This window comes from Spermophilus citellus (genome assembly GCF_964194105.1).
Source record: "Spermophilus citellus genome assembly, chromosome: 13".
NCBI lineage: Eukaryota > Metazoa > Chordata > Mammalia > Rodentia > Sciuridae > Spermophilus > Spermophilus citellus.
In genome coordinates, this window is record NC_138193.1 from 62990000 (window position 1) to 63007006 (window position 17007).

General features: G+C 32.9%; 1 protein-coding gene across 1 annotated transcript in view; it reads left to right on the forward strand.

Moving 5' to 3' along the window:
- VPS54 (VPS54 subunit of GARP complex) overlaps window positions 1-17007 on the forward strand; it is an 87023-nt gene that overhangs the window by 56973 nt on the left and 13043 nt on the right. Inside the window, exons 12-17 of the mRNA XM_081264647.1 lie at window positions 1389-1729; window positions 7899-8028; window positions 8666-8847; window positions 9655-9767; window positions 13464-13521; window positions 16498-16603. Coding sequence (XP_081120773.1) covers window positions 1389-1729; window positions 7899-8028; window positions 8666-8847; window positions 9655-9767; window positions 13464-13521; window positions 16498-16603 — 930 coding nt within the window. The remainder of the gene's footprint in view (window positions 1-1388; window positions 1730-7898; window positions 8029-8665; window positions 8848-9654; window positions 9768-13463; window positions 13522-16497; window positions 16604-17007) is intronic.

Sequence of the window (17007 nt, forward strand, 5' to 3'; positions counted from 1 at the left end):
TTCCAAGTAATGCAATACACAACTTGATGTCTCAATTAAGAGGATTTATTAGCTCATAAAACTGAAAAAAAATAAAAAAGAGATAGGTCATCCTTTAGGTGCTTAATAGAATATTGATGATGTCATCAAGTCTTGGCTTTGTTTTTTTTTTGCAGTTCTCAGCCTGTCTACCTTTAAGCTAAGACCTTGATAGTTCCAAGTGCTGATTTTACTATCATGGATCCTATGCTGACTTTGAAGAATTGAAGTTAGAGTTTGCTTCTCTAGAACAATGTAGATCCCTTAAAAAGAAATCAAGGCTTTAAAGAAAGGGAGCAAGAAATTTTGAGAACACAATCTTGAATTTTAAATTGGCCAAATAATCCTTTATTTGTTAATAGTCCACAGACATTAATTATAATTAATATTTATTGAGAACTTCTTATTTATCAGGCACTATTCTAGGTTATAGCCTTATAATATCTCGTGGAGCTAACGCAGCAGAAGGAGACCTAGAACAAATAAATTAAAAAGATAATTTTAGACAATAGTAAATATTCTTAAAAAACAAACAAAAAACCCAACTAGCTGGGAAGAGAGTCAGACAAGGCCTCTTTGAGGAAAGTTTCTATTTGTGCCAGAACCTGTGTGATGAGAAGTGTGCAAGGACCAAACTTCACAGTGTTCTGCATAGAACCAGCAGGGAAGGCACTGAGATGGGAATCATGTTGGAATATTAGAAGACTAGAAAGAGAACCAGAATGTCTAGTGCACAGTGAATAAGTGAGAGAAGGGATGAGGAGAGATGAGAAATGGGCATAGCCTAGGTGTGGTAAGGAATAAAAATTATTTTTTTTTAAGCAGGCGTATGAACTAATATGATTCTCTCATAGGCAAGTTATGATATACTGGTGTAGCCTGCATAAGAGGTTAGAAAAATATATATTTTAAGAATTCCATTTAAAAAAAAATAACTAAGCCAGGCATGGTAATACATGCCTATAATCCCAGCGGTTTGGGAGGCTGAGCAGGTATATCCCAAGTTTAAGGTTAGCCTAAGCAACTTAGTGAGACTCTATCTCAAAAGCCAAAAATAAAGAAGGCTAGGGAATGTGGCTCAGTGGTTAAGTGATTGTGGGTTTAATCTCTGGTACCAAAAGAAATATAATATATATATATATATAAAATCACTAAGCTTTATTGAACCTATTTTCTCCTGAGCAGTTCTTTTTTGTTGTTGTTGTTGTTGTTTTGTTTTGTTTTTACAAATCGCTGTTACTGTGTAGAAATTCTGGTGTACATGACCTTTACTCATTTATGTTAAATGTTCAAAATTAGTGTACAGAATTCACAAGATATTTTAAATCCTTTAAAAATGTATCCTTTTTTTTTTTTTTTTTTTTTTTTAGGCAACATTGAATATCATTCACAATGTTGTTCTCTCAGTTCTTGACAAAAACCAAAGGACTCGAGAATTGGAGGAGATTTCACAGCAGAAAAATGCTGCAAAAGATAATTCGCTGGATACAGAAGTGGCTTATTTAATCCATGAAGGCATGTTTATAAGTGATGCATTCAGTGAGGGCGAATTAGCACCTATAGTAGTTGACACTACCTCGCAAAGAAATGCATCTCCAAATAGTGAGCCCTGCAGCAGTGATTCAGTATCTGAACCAGAATGTACTACTGATTCTTCTTCTAGCAAAGAACAGACATCATCATCTGCTACTCCAGGAGGTGTGGATATTATGTGAGTATAGTGGTTGTTGCCAAATTGGCAAGATTTTTATTAAATCATTTTATTAATGGTTTCAGTAAGATTGAATATTCATTTTACTTAAAAAATGTAAACTTTCATCTTGGAATTTATCAAAAATATATTAATTTTATTAAACATTCTCTTTGAAAACAGAAGAAAGGTACAGAGGTGAGATTTGAAGATAATGGAAAATTTATATGATTTAAAGGCAGGAAAGAAACTTTAATTTATTAAATTATTTAATTGAATGCTACTGATGCCTTGAGAACTTTGTCACTAGTGTCAGAATTTGACCTGAACCTAGGTCTGTTATTGCTTTGGTCATTTTTGTTTCTTTTTTTTTTTTTAATATTTAATTATTTTAGTTTTAGGTGAACACAATATCTTTATTTTTTTTTTAATGTGGTGCTAAGGGTTGAACCCAGTGCCTCACACATGCCAGGCGAGCACTCTACCACTTGAGCCACAATCCCAGCCCTCTTTATTTTTCTCACTTTTGTATTTTATGTATAGCAAAGATCTGTTGATACACAACTTTTGGTTTTTCAAAGACATGAATTTCCAAGTGCACCATGCTGTCTTTTTAAACATTATTTTTTGGGCTGGGGATGTGGCTCAAGCGGTAGCGCGCTCGCCAGGCATGTGTGCGGCCCAGGTTCGATCCTCAGCACCACATACAAAGATGTCGTGTCCGCCGATAACTAAAAAATAAATATTTTAAAAAAAATTCTCTCTCTCTCTCTCACTCTCTCTTTAAAAAAAAAACATTATTTTTTAAAAACTTATTTTGAAGTTCACATTTACAGACAAGTTGTCATGATAGTATAAAAACACTCATATATCCATTTTACAGATTGCCCAATTGTTAATTTATCACATTGCCTTGTTTCCTTCCTTTTAAAAAAATATTTTTTTTCATAGTTGTAGACAGATAGAATGCCTTTATTTTATTTGTTTATTTTTACGTGGTGCTGAGGATTGAACCCAGTACCTCAGCATGCTGGGCAAGCATGTTACCACTGAGCTACAGCCCCAGCCCTGTCTCCCTCCTTTTTTCTTTCACTCCCCTCTCCCTGTCTCTCATGTTAATGTTTTTCTGAATCATTTGACAGGAGGTTGTAGGCATGATGCCCTATTATCTCAGATATTACAGTATGTACTTCCAGAATACAAGAGTACTCTCTACATAATCATACTATACCAATTAAATATAAGAAAACAGTGATGAATTATTACCATATAATCCATAGACCACATTCAAAGCTCATGAGGTATTCCAGTAATCTCTGGTATCTAAAAGACAAAACAAAGCCAATAAAATTTTGTGGCCTAAAAGGTTTGAATTTAGATATTGTTAAGAATAATAAGACTTTTTACTTTTGCTAATCTTTACATAATCAACCTGTGCTCTAGGAGTTTATGGAAGTCATAGTTACAGTATTAAGCCAACTATAACGTCACTTCCTACCAAAACAATTCCTGAACTGTGTGTAAATATATATATATTCATTTTTTGGCTAATATTTTCATATTTATAAAAGGAAGGGTATAGCCTAAAATTGTTATTCAAAGAGAGATAAAAATGTAATAGGGAATTTTGCTTAAATAGTAAACAATTTTATTTCTGTCATGTAACATTTCAGAGATAGGGGAGCCTCACTTGAAAAGGCAGCTTTCCTTCTGCAGCATGTAGCTTCCATTTGTGTCTAAGGCTATATTCTAGCTTTTTCCCTATCCCCTGGTATTGAGGATTGAACCTAAGGCCACTTTACCTTTAAGCTACATCACCATTCCACCCCCATTTTTTTTTTTTTTTTTTGTACCAGGGATTGAACTCAAGGGCACTTGACCACTGCGCCACATCCCCAGCCCTATTTTGTATTTTATTTAGACAGGATCTCACTGAGTTGCTTAGTGCCTCGCTTTTGCTGAGGCTGGCTTTGAACTCGAAAGTCTCCTTCCTCAGCCTCCAGAGCCACTGGGATTACTGGCTTGTGCCACCATGCTCATTCCCATCCCATTTTAAATTTTATTTTGAGACAAGTGAGTTTTGCTAAGTTTTCAGGAAGATCATATTTGGGACCCACCTGCCTTAGCCTCCCAAGTAGCTGGGATTACAGATGTGCATCACTACTTCTGATGCTGTTTCAGCTTTTATCATCTCTTCTACATCCCTAATAGCAAGAAGATGACAAAGAGTGGTACCCTCCTTTTTTCTTTTTTTAACTTTTTCATTGGAATATATGCAAATATGAGAAAATGCAACAATTAATGTGTTCATCTCAAATAATTACCACAAAATTAAAACATTGGTGTAACCACCACTCAGGTCAAGAAATAGAATATTCTCAACTCTTGGGGCTGGGGTTTTGGCTCAGTGGTAGAGTGCTTGCCTAGCTCATGTGGGGCACTGGGTCTGAGCCTCAGTACCATATAAAAATAAAATAAAGGTATTGTGTCTAATTACAACTAAAAACCAAAATATTGGGGGGAAAAAAGAATATTCTCAACTCTTCAGAAAAATCCATTGCTACTGCTTCAAAGAAACCTTTAATAAAATTATTGGCTTTTCTAATTTTTAAACTTTATATAAGGTGGAAGTCATAGTTACATAAGTGGAATCATATATATGATAGTCTTTTGTGTCTGTTTTTTTAATTCAACATTGTTTGTGATATTTGTCCTTTTTTTTTTTTTTTGCTCTTTTTAAGAGTACAACCCCCAATTTGCACTTATTACTTTCACTTCCATCCTAGAGGCCAGAAGGTTATCACATAACTATATGTAGCTGGAAGGGAGGCTTGAGTTTGTTGTTGGGTCTTTAGCTTGTTGACTATTTGTCCTGCTTAAACTCTTTATTATTGCAGAAGAGAGAACGAATACTGAAATATAAATAGCAGTCTGCCATAGTTTAATTTGAGGTTCTTTTAAACCAGATGTAGTCTCATAGTATTTATTCCCTCCCGCTTATCTTCATTGTGACTTACTTTATACTTAGAACATTCTCTGGCTTTCTCCACTCATACGTTACCCCAGAACGAAAGATAGATTCTGTAGATAGTAGTTTCCTCTATGTTCAACAGGCACATGAATATTTGGGAACTATCTAGCCCAGAGGGGCAACGAATTAATTGAATATGTGTATACCTAACTTGTGTTTTCATACAAACTATTTCTGACAATTATTCAGTACTTTTGTAGTATAATATATGTAATATGTATGTATGTAACTAGTGTTTTCATACAAAACTATTTGAATATATACACACATTTTTTGGGGGGGTGTGTGTGTGTATACTAGGGATTGAACTCAAGGGCACTCAACCACTAACTAAGCCAGCCAGATTCCCAGCCCTATTTTTGTATTTTATTTAGAGACAGGGTTTCACTGAGTTGCTTAGCACCTTGCCTTTGCTGAGGCTGGCTTTGTGAACTCATAATCCTCCTTCCTCAGTCTCTGGAGCCACTGGGATTATGGGCATGTGTCACTGCGCCCACCTTATTTCTATTATTCAGTACTTTTGTAGTATAAAATTGTAGTGGATGTAGAATGTGTAAACATGATGTCTGATATTTTAACTTTATTAGTAGATTTTCCTATATATGAAAATAATTTACAATTTTCTAAGTTTATTGCAGCACAAACTAGGACACAGAAGAGTAAATACTGTTCCAGGCAGAAATAGGAAAGGAAAATTGTGGAAATGATTAGAGTTGTAGAGTTTTACATTTTTAAAAAAATTAATGTAAAAATTTTTAAGTTTTCATTTTTAATTATAATAAAAATGAAATTTACTATGTTAATAATTTCTAAGTGTACAATTCAGTAGTGTTAAATATATTCACATCGTGAAATCAATCTCCCAAACTTTTTCATCTTGTAGAACTGAAACTGTACGTAATAACAACTCTCCATTCTACCTCTCCCCAGCCACTGGCAACCACCACTACTTTCTGTCTATGAATTTAAACATTCTAGTTCCTGCATAAAAGTAGAATCATAGTGGTTTTTTGTAACCAGCTTATTTTATGTAGCATAATGTCCTTAGAGTACATCCATGTGTCTTATATGTCAGAATTTCCTTCCTTTAAGGCTGAATAATATTCCATTATATGAATTTGCCACATTTTGTTTATTCATTCATATGTCAGCACTTTGTTTACTTCTACATCTTAGGTATTTTGGATAGTTCTGCTATGAACTTGGGTGTGCAAACGTATGTTTGAGATCTTTTGGATATACATTCAGAAGTGGAAATCCTGCATTATGTTTGGATTTGTTTGTTGCTTTTTTCCAGTGATATGAAAGTTAGGCAATTAAACTTACAAAATAAAAAGAAATCTTTTGAAAAGCAAAATTATAGCTAATTAAAAAAAATTTTTTAAACTTTTCCTGGGGCTGGGGCTGGGGTTGTAGCTCAGTGGTAGAGCGCTTGCCTAGCATGTGTGAGACACTGGGTTGGATCCTCAGTACCACATTTAAAAAAATAAGTAAATAAAATAAAGGCATGCTGTCCATCTACAACTATTTAAAAAAAAAAAGTTTCCAGCTTTTTCTATTTGTCATCCTACTTTTAAAAAACTTTACTTGTTTGTTTATTAATATTTTTTTAATTGTCATTGGGCTTTTTAAAATTTATTTATATGCAGTGTGAGAATTGAACCCAGTGCCACATACATGCTAAGCAAGAGCTGTACCGCTGAGCCACAACCCTCTACCCCTGAGACACAACCCCAGCCCTTCACTTGGTTTTATTTGATGTTTTCCATTTATATCTTCGTGAATTGGTAGTATACAGCCAAGACTTCAAAATTCTTTAATCATTCTGTTTCATGGGCAAATTTTAGTAATCTTTACAGAAAATGAAACTTTAATACTAAATTTGAGGTTTAAGTAGACATTTCTGAGGGACCTAGTATTGAAATACTACTAGACGGTTTATACAGAAATAAATGTTATAGTAGAGAAAGTATAGTCAATTAGATATGGACTAATTCTGGATCCCAGTCCTACTCTTTGTAACCAATGACCTTAGATAAACTACTTAAGCTTTCTAAAATTCAGTGTCCTCATCTGTAAATAGATATCTACCTGCCTCAGAGTGAGGGAATTAAACAATACACTATTCCTGAGAATACTTTAAGAATATCAATCTGTTATTTTAAAGCATTAGTAAATGAACATCGTGATATTGAAAATTTGAAGGATAGTTAGTAATAACTTACCATAATACCTTAACCCAGTTCATATACATACATCAGAGCCTCTTTGAAAATTGTTATAACTTAGCAGAATGGGAGAAAAACAGTAAGACATTTTACTTGGCTCATGGTAAAAGTAACTGAACTGTTAAAATGAAATCATTGGTCTTTATGTGCATATTCCTAGGGGAAAATGCTTAAAAACCTGATCATACATTTCCCTTCAAAATTGAAAAATATGTATTACCTCTTATAAATTGTATTCCTTCCAACTTCCTAGCAGTTAAATTCAGTAATGCTCAGTCATTAAGTAAATACGAGTTAATATTAAGTAATTCATAATTTTGAATGAAAAGAGGGCCACTTGTCATGATATAACATTCCTTCCTTCTTCCTTCTGCTGTGTTATTCCTAAGTGCCTATGTACAACCCCTGTTCTGCCAAAACTACCATCACGGCTACCACCTAGTCCCTTGCCAAACAAATTGTTTTGCTCTAATATGTGCAGATTTCCAATCAGGATATGAACTAAGTATTGAAAATACTATAGAGAAAAAATTATTGTAAGGCTTAGTTTAAATATATATTACACGTTGTATAATATATATGTATAATTAAATATATATTTAAATATATATCTTATCATATATATTGTAATATATGTATAATATAGTTTACAACAATAAAATATATTATGACATGTAATATATTTATAATATAATATACATATATTTAAATATATATTATCTGAGCATGATTAAAGATGTTCTATAATCATAAACTTCAAAGTTAAAATTTACTATTCAAGTTTTATTTTCTGAAGCATTGCTAAAATTGGATATATCACAAAATCTTCCTCAAATGTGAATTTTCAAGTGTTTATCCTTTTTTGTTGATTATATCACCTATGGAGAACTGTGTTAACAGTTTTCCCTAAATCTCATTGTATCATTTTCAGGGTCAGTGAAGACATGAAATTAACTGACTTAGAGCTGGGGAAGCTGGCAAATAATATCCAAGAGTTATTGAATAGTGCCTCAGATATATGTCATGATCGAGCTGTCAAATTTCTCATGTCAAGAGCAAAGGTATTTTCATAATACTTTACATATTTTATATTTATATGTAGGATAGTTAGGTTAGAGATCCAGAATTATGTCTTTGCTTATATCTGTATTTTCCCTGTAATGCATTTTATAATTTTAACAATAAAGTTAATGATATTGGTGTGTTGTAGTAAAGAAGTGCTAAGATGTAAAATAATTAAAGAAATAGGAAAAATTATTTAAGTATTATTTTCAAATAAATAAAGGACTTACTATAAAATATAACATCTTAATAATTAATATGAATGTAAGATGCTGTTTTATATATGCACGTGTATATATGTGGTCAAACAAAATTAAACTTCAGGATGGTGGAAAAAGTTATACAATGACCTGAATTCATTTAAGTTACTGTATTAGTTATAAAGGAGACATTCAAATTCAAGACATCTTAAGCTTTTCATGTTCAGTTTTTTGATATGAAATATTGGGAAATTTCATTTAAAATGATAAGAAATAAATTTTATTAATTACAAAAGTGATTAATATATAATTATATAATATATTATAGAAAAAGATAATTAATACTGAAATTTACTAAACTTGGTTTTATAGCTCACCCATATTTGGCTTTATATTAACTTCCATCGTGATTTTTGTGTTATTTTTTAAAATTTAGGATGGTTTTCTTGAGAAGTTAAATTCCACGGAATTCATTACACTTTCTAGATTAATGGAAACATTCATTTTAGAGACAGAACAGATCTGTGGAAGAAAAAGCATGTCATTACTTGGAGCACTTCAAAGCCAAGCTAATAAATTTGTAAATAGATTTCATGAAGAGAGAAAAACCAAGCTCAGGTATCATTACTGTGTAATTTTTTTCTTTGCAAAAACACAATTACATTTTAAAAATAAATTAATTGACTAGCCAAAATTTCTGCTTTTTTTTTTTTTTAATTAAAGACAGATTATGGAGTTAAAATTTACCTTTTGACTTTTCAAAGTGGAGTTAGAATGCTTACTTATGTAAAAGTGCCTATCTGGAAGATTGACTTGTTTCTTAACTCAAAGTTAAGTAAATTATGTTTCATCACTATTGGGTAGGCTAAGAGGTATAAAAGTATTGATACTGTTTATGAATGATTCCAATTAAAGTGTCCAGCACTTTTAAAATCTTAAGTAGTCACTAAAATTGGAATGACACAGAGAAGATAAGCATGGCCCCTGTGCAAGGGTGACATGCATATTCGTGAAGCACTCTATACTTTTGTAGAAAATAACCTTATACAAGATGGCGAGAAATGGACTACTCATTGGGAAGATATCAGAACAAGGCTTAATAGAAATCCTTGTAAAAGTAAGCCAACAAATAGAAAGCAGCAGTTAAATTCAACAGAAGAAGAGTAATAGACTCTGATGAAGATGATGATTCCTGGAACAATTCTAGTACAGAAATTAAGATATGTTTAAATGTTTATTTTGTTTATTGTCTTTATGCTTTTTTAAAAAAATAAACTTGTTATGCAGAGTTATACATATTTTCAAATTGTATACTTCACATTTGCAAAAATCTTAGATATTCAGCTAAGCTCTACTTTCTTATCAACCAAGGAAGATGATATTGAAACATTATTAAAGTTTACTTTTCTTTCATCTTTTGAATAGCCTCCTCTTAGACAATGAACGCTGGAAGCAAGCTGATGTTCCTGCAGAATTTCAGGATCTTGTTGATTCTATATCAGATGGAAAGATTGCTTTACCTGAAAAAAAATCAGGGGGTATGTGTTCTTCCACACACTTTCTTCCAATTTTTTATTATTTGTTTATTTTATAAGAATGTTTAATGTTGCTTTAATTGAGAATACCTATTGAAAAACCTAGAACTAAAGCTTCCAATTAAGTATTTGACAGGAAAAGTATTTGTTTTAATTTATAATAATAATTTTGAATACTTATGAGTGTAATCACATGCTAGACCCTGGATGAAGTCCTTTACATCCAGTGAACACTAATTAGCTTCCACTTTGTGTCATATGGAGCAAAGATAACAGTTATGATTCTATTTTAAAGACACTAAGTTTAATGAATAAAACCAAAAATATGTAAACAATTGCATAACAAAAACCAAAATGTGAAGAACTATGGGAAAAGAAAAAAGGACCAGTGAGATAGGAAGAAATTCATAAAAATAGAAGTAAAAAAAATTAAAGGTTTAATTTAATTTTCTCTTTGAACCCAGTGCCTCATGCATGGTAGGTGAGTGCTCTACCTCTGAGCCACAACCCCAGCCCCCACCTATATATTTCATTTTTAAGATTTCAACTTAGAAGTTATTCTATTTTCACAGTGTGACATTTCTTATTATTATGTAAACAATTGCATAACAAAACCCAAAATGTGAAGAACTATGAGAAAAGAAAAAAGAAGGGCCAGAGAGATAGGAAGAAAATTGTCATTGATTATTAAATACCAGTTGGGTTTCAAAAGAAATAGATGGAATAACTAGGACATATGTTTGTTAAAATGGCGTCATCTGATAATGTAAATTGATTTTTAATGCATTCTGAAATTATGAACTTGAATACATTTAATGGAGAAGGCAATTGCATTATTTCAAATTTTTATGCATTTTTAATTAAAGTTTAGTGTTTTTACATAGCCATATTTTCAAATTGTATACTTCACATTTGCATAAAATACAACTTTGCTACAAGAGACTGAATAAAATACAGTTAGTGACCATTGATTTGACATGTAGAAGAAAGTTTACAATATCAATAATTGAGTGGAGTGATAGTGTCAGTGTGCAGTTCATTGCTAAGGGAGGCTAGACAAATGTAGCCCACTTTATCAATAAAGTATAGTTGTGAAGGAAAAGTGGGTGATGAAGTGGTAGCTAGAGAGATTGAGAAATTAGATTGTTTCCTTAATCCACTCAAAGAGTTGAGAGAAGAGATTTTTTTTGTTTTTTGTTTTGGGTCAGAGGAAGCTGAATTATATTTTCATGCCTAACAGAAATAAGAAGCAGCTAGAATTGAATCCAGAGTTCAAGAGAAAGCCTATCTCTTACCATTATGACATAAGGGAAGGGATTAAGGGCTGGTTATAGATAGATTCATTCATATAGGACAGAGAGAAGAATCAAATCGAAGGAATTATGTAAATTTCTCTTAATATTTTAAATATGTAAATTTCTGTGACTATTTTAAATGGGTAACCATGTCAGGTTGCAATTTTTAACTGATTATATGATACTAGCAAAACAAAGCCTTCAAAACTTATCATTCATCTAGTCTTGAAAGCTGTATTTTATTGATAACCTATTATGTGAGGTGCCATGCCAGACATCTAGGACTTGTTTTCTTTCTCTGAAAGCTCAGTCTTTGAAGTCTACTATTATACAAACAGAATGATTTTTTAAATTAAAATATTTTTTAAAATGTGGAATGATTGAATTAAATGTTGTTGTTTTCCTACAAAGTGAACTATTTTCAATCCCTCTTTGTAGGATTCTGGTAGTATGAGGTTTCTCTTAAATACTTTTCTTCTTCCTCAGCCTCTACCCTTTTATGAATAATATTTTAGTAGTTCTTATTAAGATAAAGATCCTGGGTTATTATTTATTTATCCACCATACATTTATTGAATCATTAGGATGAGGCTAGCATTGGGGAAATGAAGTTAGTGAATAGCAACTATACTGATTTTTTTTTCTTTTTTTTCTTTTTTTTTATTTTTTTCTGATTTTTTTTTTTTAAATATTTTAGTTGTAATTGGATACAATACCTTTATTTTATTTATTTATTTTTATGTGTTGCTGAGGATCGAACCCAGGGCTTTGCACGTGCTAGGCAAATGCTCTACTGCTGCCACAACACACACACACACAAACACACACACACCCATAAATACCGCCATTGAGTTTTTATTTGGTGCTAGACACTGTTCTAAGTACTTTACATGTATCATATCATTATCATTTACAGGTCCATGATCTAGATGCTGTTAATATCATCACCTAATAAATATGGAAACTGAGGCAAAAGGGCTTAGGTAACTTAGAGTTACATAGCTAGGAGGTAGTAGAGTAGAATTCATATTCAGGTATACTGACATTTGGGTTCTTGCTCTTACCTACATCACTGTGTTCCTTCTTTGTAATATAGAGAGCTGGTTCCGAAACAGTCCTTGCTCTAAAAAAATTTGTAGTCCAAAGGACATAGTGAATTGTGTGTAGAAATTTTACCACAATGGATTTCTTTTCATGAAAGAAAAGAGGTAGTAGACTTTTTTGTCCAATAGTTCAAAGGGACTTGAATCTTAGGGGAGAAATGATTTGACTGTAGCAGTTATTTCATTTGGCTGATCAAGGATGATAATCCAATCTCCTGTTCTTTTCACCACAAAATGCTAAATTTTGTTATATAATAATAAGAAATGTCATACTATGAAAACAGAATAACTTCTAAGTTGAAATCTTAAAAATGAAATATATAGGTGGGGGCTGGGGTTGTGGCTCAGAGGTAGAGCACTCGCCTACCATGCATGAGGCACTGGGTTCAATCCTCAGGACCACATAAAAATAAAGATATTGTTATAACTAAAAATAAATATTTTTTTTAAAATAAAATAAAATAAATAAATATATAGGTGGGTACAGTGGTGCATACCTACAATCCCAGTGGTTCAGGAGGCTGAGGCAAGAAGATCTCAAGTATGAGACCTGCCTCAGCAACTTAGTGAGACACTGTCTCAAAATTTAAAAAGGCTGGGGATGTAGCTCAGTGCTAAAGTGATTCTGGGTTCAATTAGTACCAGAAAGGAAAGGAAAGGAAATAAAGATAAAATACAGAAAATACATAATCTGTCCATTAAATTTAGAAATTAACTCATATTTTATGTATGTATGTTGTAGTTGGACGCAATATTTTATTTATTTTTAATAAATTCTGAGGATCGAGAACCCAGGGCTTCACGTGCCAGGGCACATGCTAGGCGAGTGCTCTGCTGCTGAACCACAACCCCAGCCTAATTAACTCATATTCTAATAATGATAATGACAGTAATAAAGACAGCAAGGCAAAAAGCTAGTTCTGCCTTTCCAAACTAATAATAATTTTGTTTTTTAACTACCATGTGCCAGGCCTAGAGGGTTGGCAGTTTATAATCTTTAACAACAATCATTAATAGCAATCCTGAAGCATTTCATGGATACAGATTGAGTCTCAGAGAAGTTATTGACTTAAGGTAATTGATAATTGGTAATACCCAGACTAAAATCAAATCTAACTCCAAACCCAAAGTACTTTATTTACTCTACCAAATTGCTTCTGAAGAAGTAGATATTTGTTTCCAGAAAGGAGATAGTTTCAGGCCTGAAAACAGAATTATTGTTTTCAGTGGTTTTCTCCAGTATTTTGTTTCACCATATACATACCCCTTCTTGTTTATTTGCTTTCCTCTTTTACCTACAGAAGAAAGAAAACCAGCTGAAGTTCTCATTGTTGAGGGACAACAGTATGCTGTTGTTGGGTGAGTAGTATATTTGTCTTTATTAGTTGAGTCGATTATTTGAAATATAAGTCTTCTATTTTCCTCTTAAAGTGAATGAGGAATTTTGGATTAACAATTTTAAATCCTAATGAAGTATTTAAAGGAAATTTTATGGATTCCTTTTTATTTTCTGTATTCTATGTGTGCTTTATCACTGGGTTAATAAAAGAGGCCTTGATTTTTCTCATGTAATAAGAAATGTAGACAGCCATGAATGATGTAGTGGCTCTTTGAATTTATTACCATCATAGGTTCTTGCCATCTTCTTTTCTTATGCTTTCTTAGTCTGTAGTATAGCATGAAGTAGTTTAAATCATGGCTTCTGGAGCCTTCAAAATGTTAAAACAGGTAATGCTGTAAACCATTTAGCACAGTTCTTTTTGTTTTGGTTTGGTTTTAATACCAGGGATTGAACTCAGGGGCGCTTAACCACTGAGCTACATCCCCAGCTTTTGTTTATATTTTATTTTGAGACAGGGTCTTGCTGAGTTGCTTAGGGTTTCATTAAGTTGCCAAGGCTGGTTTTGAACTTGTGATTTCTTCTGCATCAGACTCCTGAGCCATGGGATTACAGTTATGTGCCACATGTGTGACCCATTTTAGCACAGTTCTAATATATTGGTGGTTGTTTTTCATAATTCCAGTTGTTAGATCTTTTACTCTTTTATTAATAAATATCTCTAATTCAAGGTAACAAAGAAATATACAATTCCAGCATTATGTTTGGCATGACAGGCCTTTTTAAAATTGGTAATTAAATATTATCTTCTTACCCATTTAAAAAAATTTTATATTCTTTTTTATTTATTTATTTTTTAATTGTAGATGGACCCAATATCTTTATTTTTTTATTTTTATATGGTGCTGAGGATGGAAACCAGGGTCTCACACCTGCGAGGCAAGTGTTGTACCACTAACCTACAGCCCCAGCCCTATTTTCATATTCTTTAATAGCACATTATAGTTTTAAGTATTTTCATATATCTGATCTCATTTGATCTTTATCATCACTTAGTGAAATAGACATGTCAGAGATTGTTGTTTCCTTTCTGAGTTACAAGAATTGAAGCTTAGAAGGTTAAGTGATTGGCCCAAATAAAGTCAGAATTAGAATTTAGATCCACCTCCCAATATCTAGACCATCATTCACTTTCCTTCTTTGCTTCTTGTCACCAAGAGTTTTCTGAAATAGCTGCCCTTTCCGGGAAGAAAGGACCTCTATGAGCCTTATCATGGAACTTACTATAGTATAGTTAAATTATTCCTTTATGTGTATGTCTCCTTGGTAAGACTGAATTCTGCAAAGGTAGGCGATCATGTCTTACCGTTATTATTTTTCTTGGCACTATAGTAAGCTCTCAAAAAGCATGTACAGAATTAATATGGGTTTGTTTGTTTTTTAATCCATATTTCAATCTCTAAAAATACACAAATTCCAAACTAAAGCCTCATTTCCTTTATCCTCAGGAGTCCTTCCTTGTTTCCAATAGAGCTAAGCTTTGTTCAACCCTCTGTAACCTCATCTCTTTTCTCTCCTTTAACTTTCCTCCTTTATCTGGTTGCACTTCATGTGCTTGATGGAAATGGTCCCTCTCTCTGGCTCTGACTTTTCAGGCAGAGTCTATTGCCAAAAAACTGAACTACCTGAATAAAGGTGGGTTATTATGTTTTCTGGGAGAAGATTATGAAAAATATGCAGTGGACTCATGCCAATAGAGCAGGCTCTAGTTAAGCTATATAGAGCCTAGGTGCTGGATTTTTTTCTGTGCAGTACTGGGAATTGAAACCAGGGCCCCATACATTCTAGGCAAGTGCTCTACCACTGAGCTACATTCAAAGCTTTTTTTCATTTCTTATTTTGAGATGGAGTCTCACAGAGTTGCCCTAGCTTGCCTTAAACTTGTGATCCTTCTGCCTCAGCCCCTCAAGTGACTGGGATTACAGGTGTGCTCCACCATCCCAGTTTAAATGTTATCTTTCTTGATTCAGTGGTTCCTGATATCCTTTACTGAGTACAGCCCCAGCCCTATATTCTTTATACTTTTATAAAGTATTATTTTATGTGGATTTTTCATTTCTGAGCATTTCAGTGAACTTAGATGTCCTATAATATATGGTTCTTTTTCTCTTAATTTTAGTCTCATTTAATCTTCCAGTAGTGTGTCTTTTTAGTTTGCTCTGTAATGAGCTGGTAATTTTTCATTTTTGGAGAGTCTTTTGACCTATGAATAAACTTCTTACATAATATGTTCCTTAGAAGCTGTTATGGCTTCTTTCTCATTTTCATCTCACTAAGAAACTCTGGACTAGGTTCCCTTCATCAATTCAGTAGCTATGATTGAAACCTGCTACACAGTTAATCAGAAACGCTGGCTAGTCTTTTTGGCGTTGTTTTGGAATTGGCCAAAGAATAGAATACTTCCCTTATTAAAGAGACTTTCTTAATAAGAATGCCATAAACCAAGTACTATGCTTACAGCACAAAATCTGACAAGCCACTTATTCTCAGTGTCATGTAAGTAAGTCCTGATTCTGTAATTACACAAATCCTTAAATCTTTCACTCTAAGTGCTTCTTTTGGTCTACATTAGACCAGAACCTGTTGCACTTTTAGGCGAAACACATAATTTAGCAGTTATCAAAATTAGCATATCAGGCTGGGGATGTGGCTCAAGTGGTAGCATGCTCGTCTGGCATGCGTGCGGCCCGGGTTCAATCCTCAGCACCACATACAAAACAAAGATGTTGTGTCCGCCGAAAGCTGAAAAATAAATATTAAAAAAATTCTCATTCTCTCTCTCTCTCTCTCTCTCTCTCTCTCTCTCTCTCTTTAAAAAAAAATCAGCATATCCTCAGAGATGCATCGAACTAATAAGTAATTTGATTTTTTTATATGCCAAATCAGTTTAAATTTTTTTGTTTTGATTGCCTGTGGGACATTTTCTTTTCTTATAGAACTGTATTGCTGTTAATAAGAATTATCCTTGAATATTGCCAGTGTGTGGATAACATCCCATCTGTTACTACTGACATGCTTACTCGTCTGTCAGATTTGTTGAAGGTGTGTATGATTTTACCTTTTTATGGAAATATAGTTAAAAGAATTAACCCATTAGGATATAACTAACCTTTCAACTCTAAGACATTTCAAGGTCAAGTTATCTTTAAGACATTAATTTTGTGTTATTTAATTGTGGTTGCATCACATGTTACTAGAGAAAGGGCTGCCTGCTTCCTTCTCACTCTACATTTAGTGATTCCTCATTACACTCATAGAGTTGTTAATGACATTGGAGACAGGAGATGATTTGTTCGTTAGGTGCTGAACATGACTGAGGCCACTTAGGTCAAAAAACCTGGACTGGTTTCAAATGTGCATGGAAGGAATTCACTGAACATTACAAAATTCATCTCACTAAGGTTAGAGATTTTTCTTACATCATTCTTTCAGAACAATTGATGTAA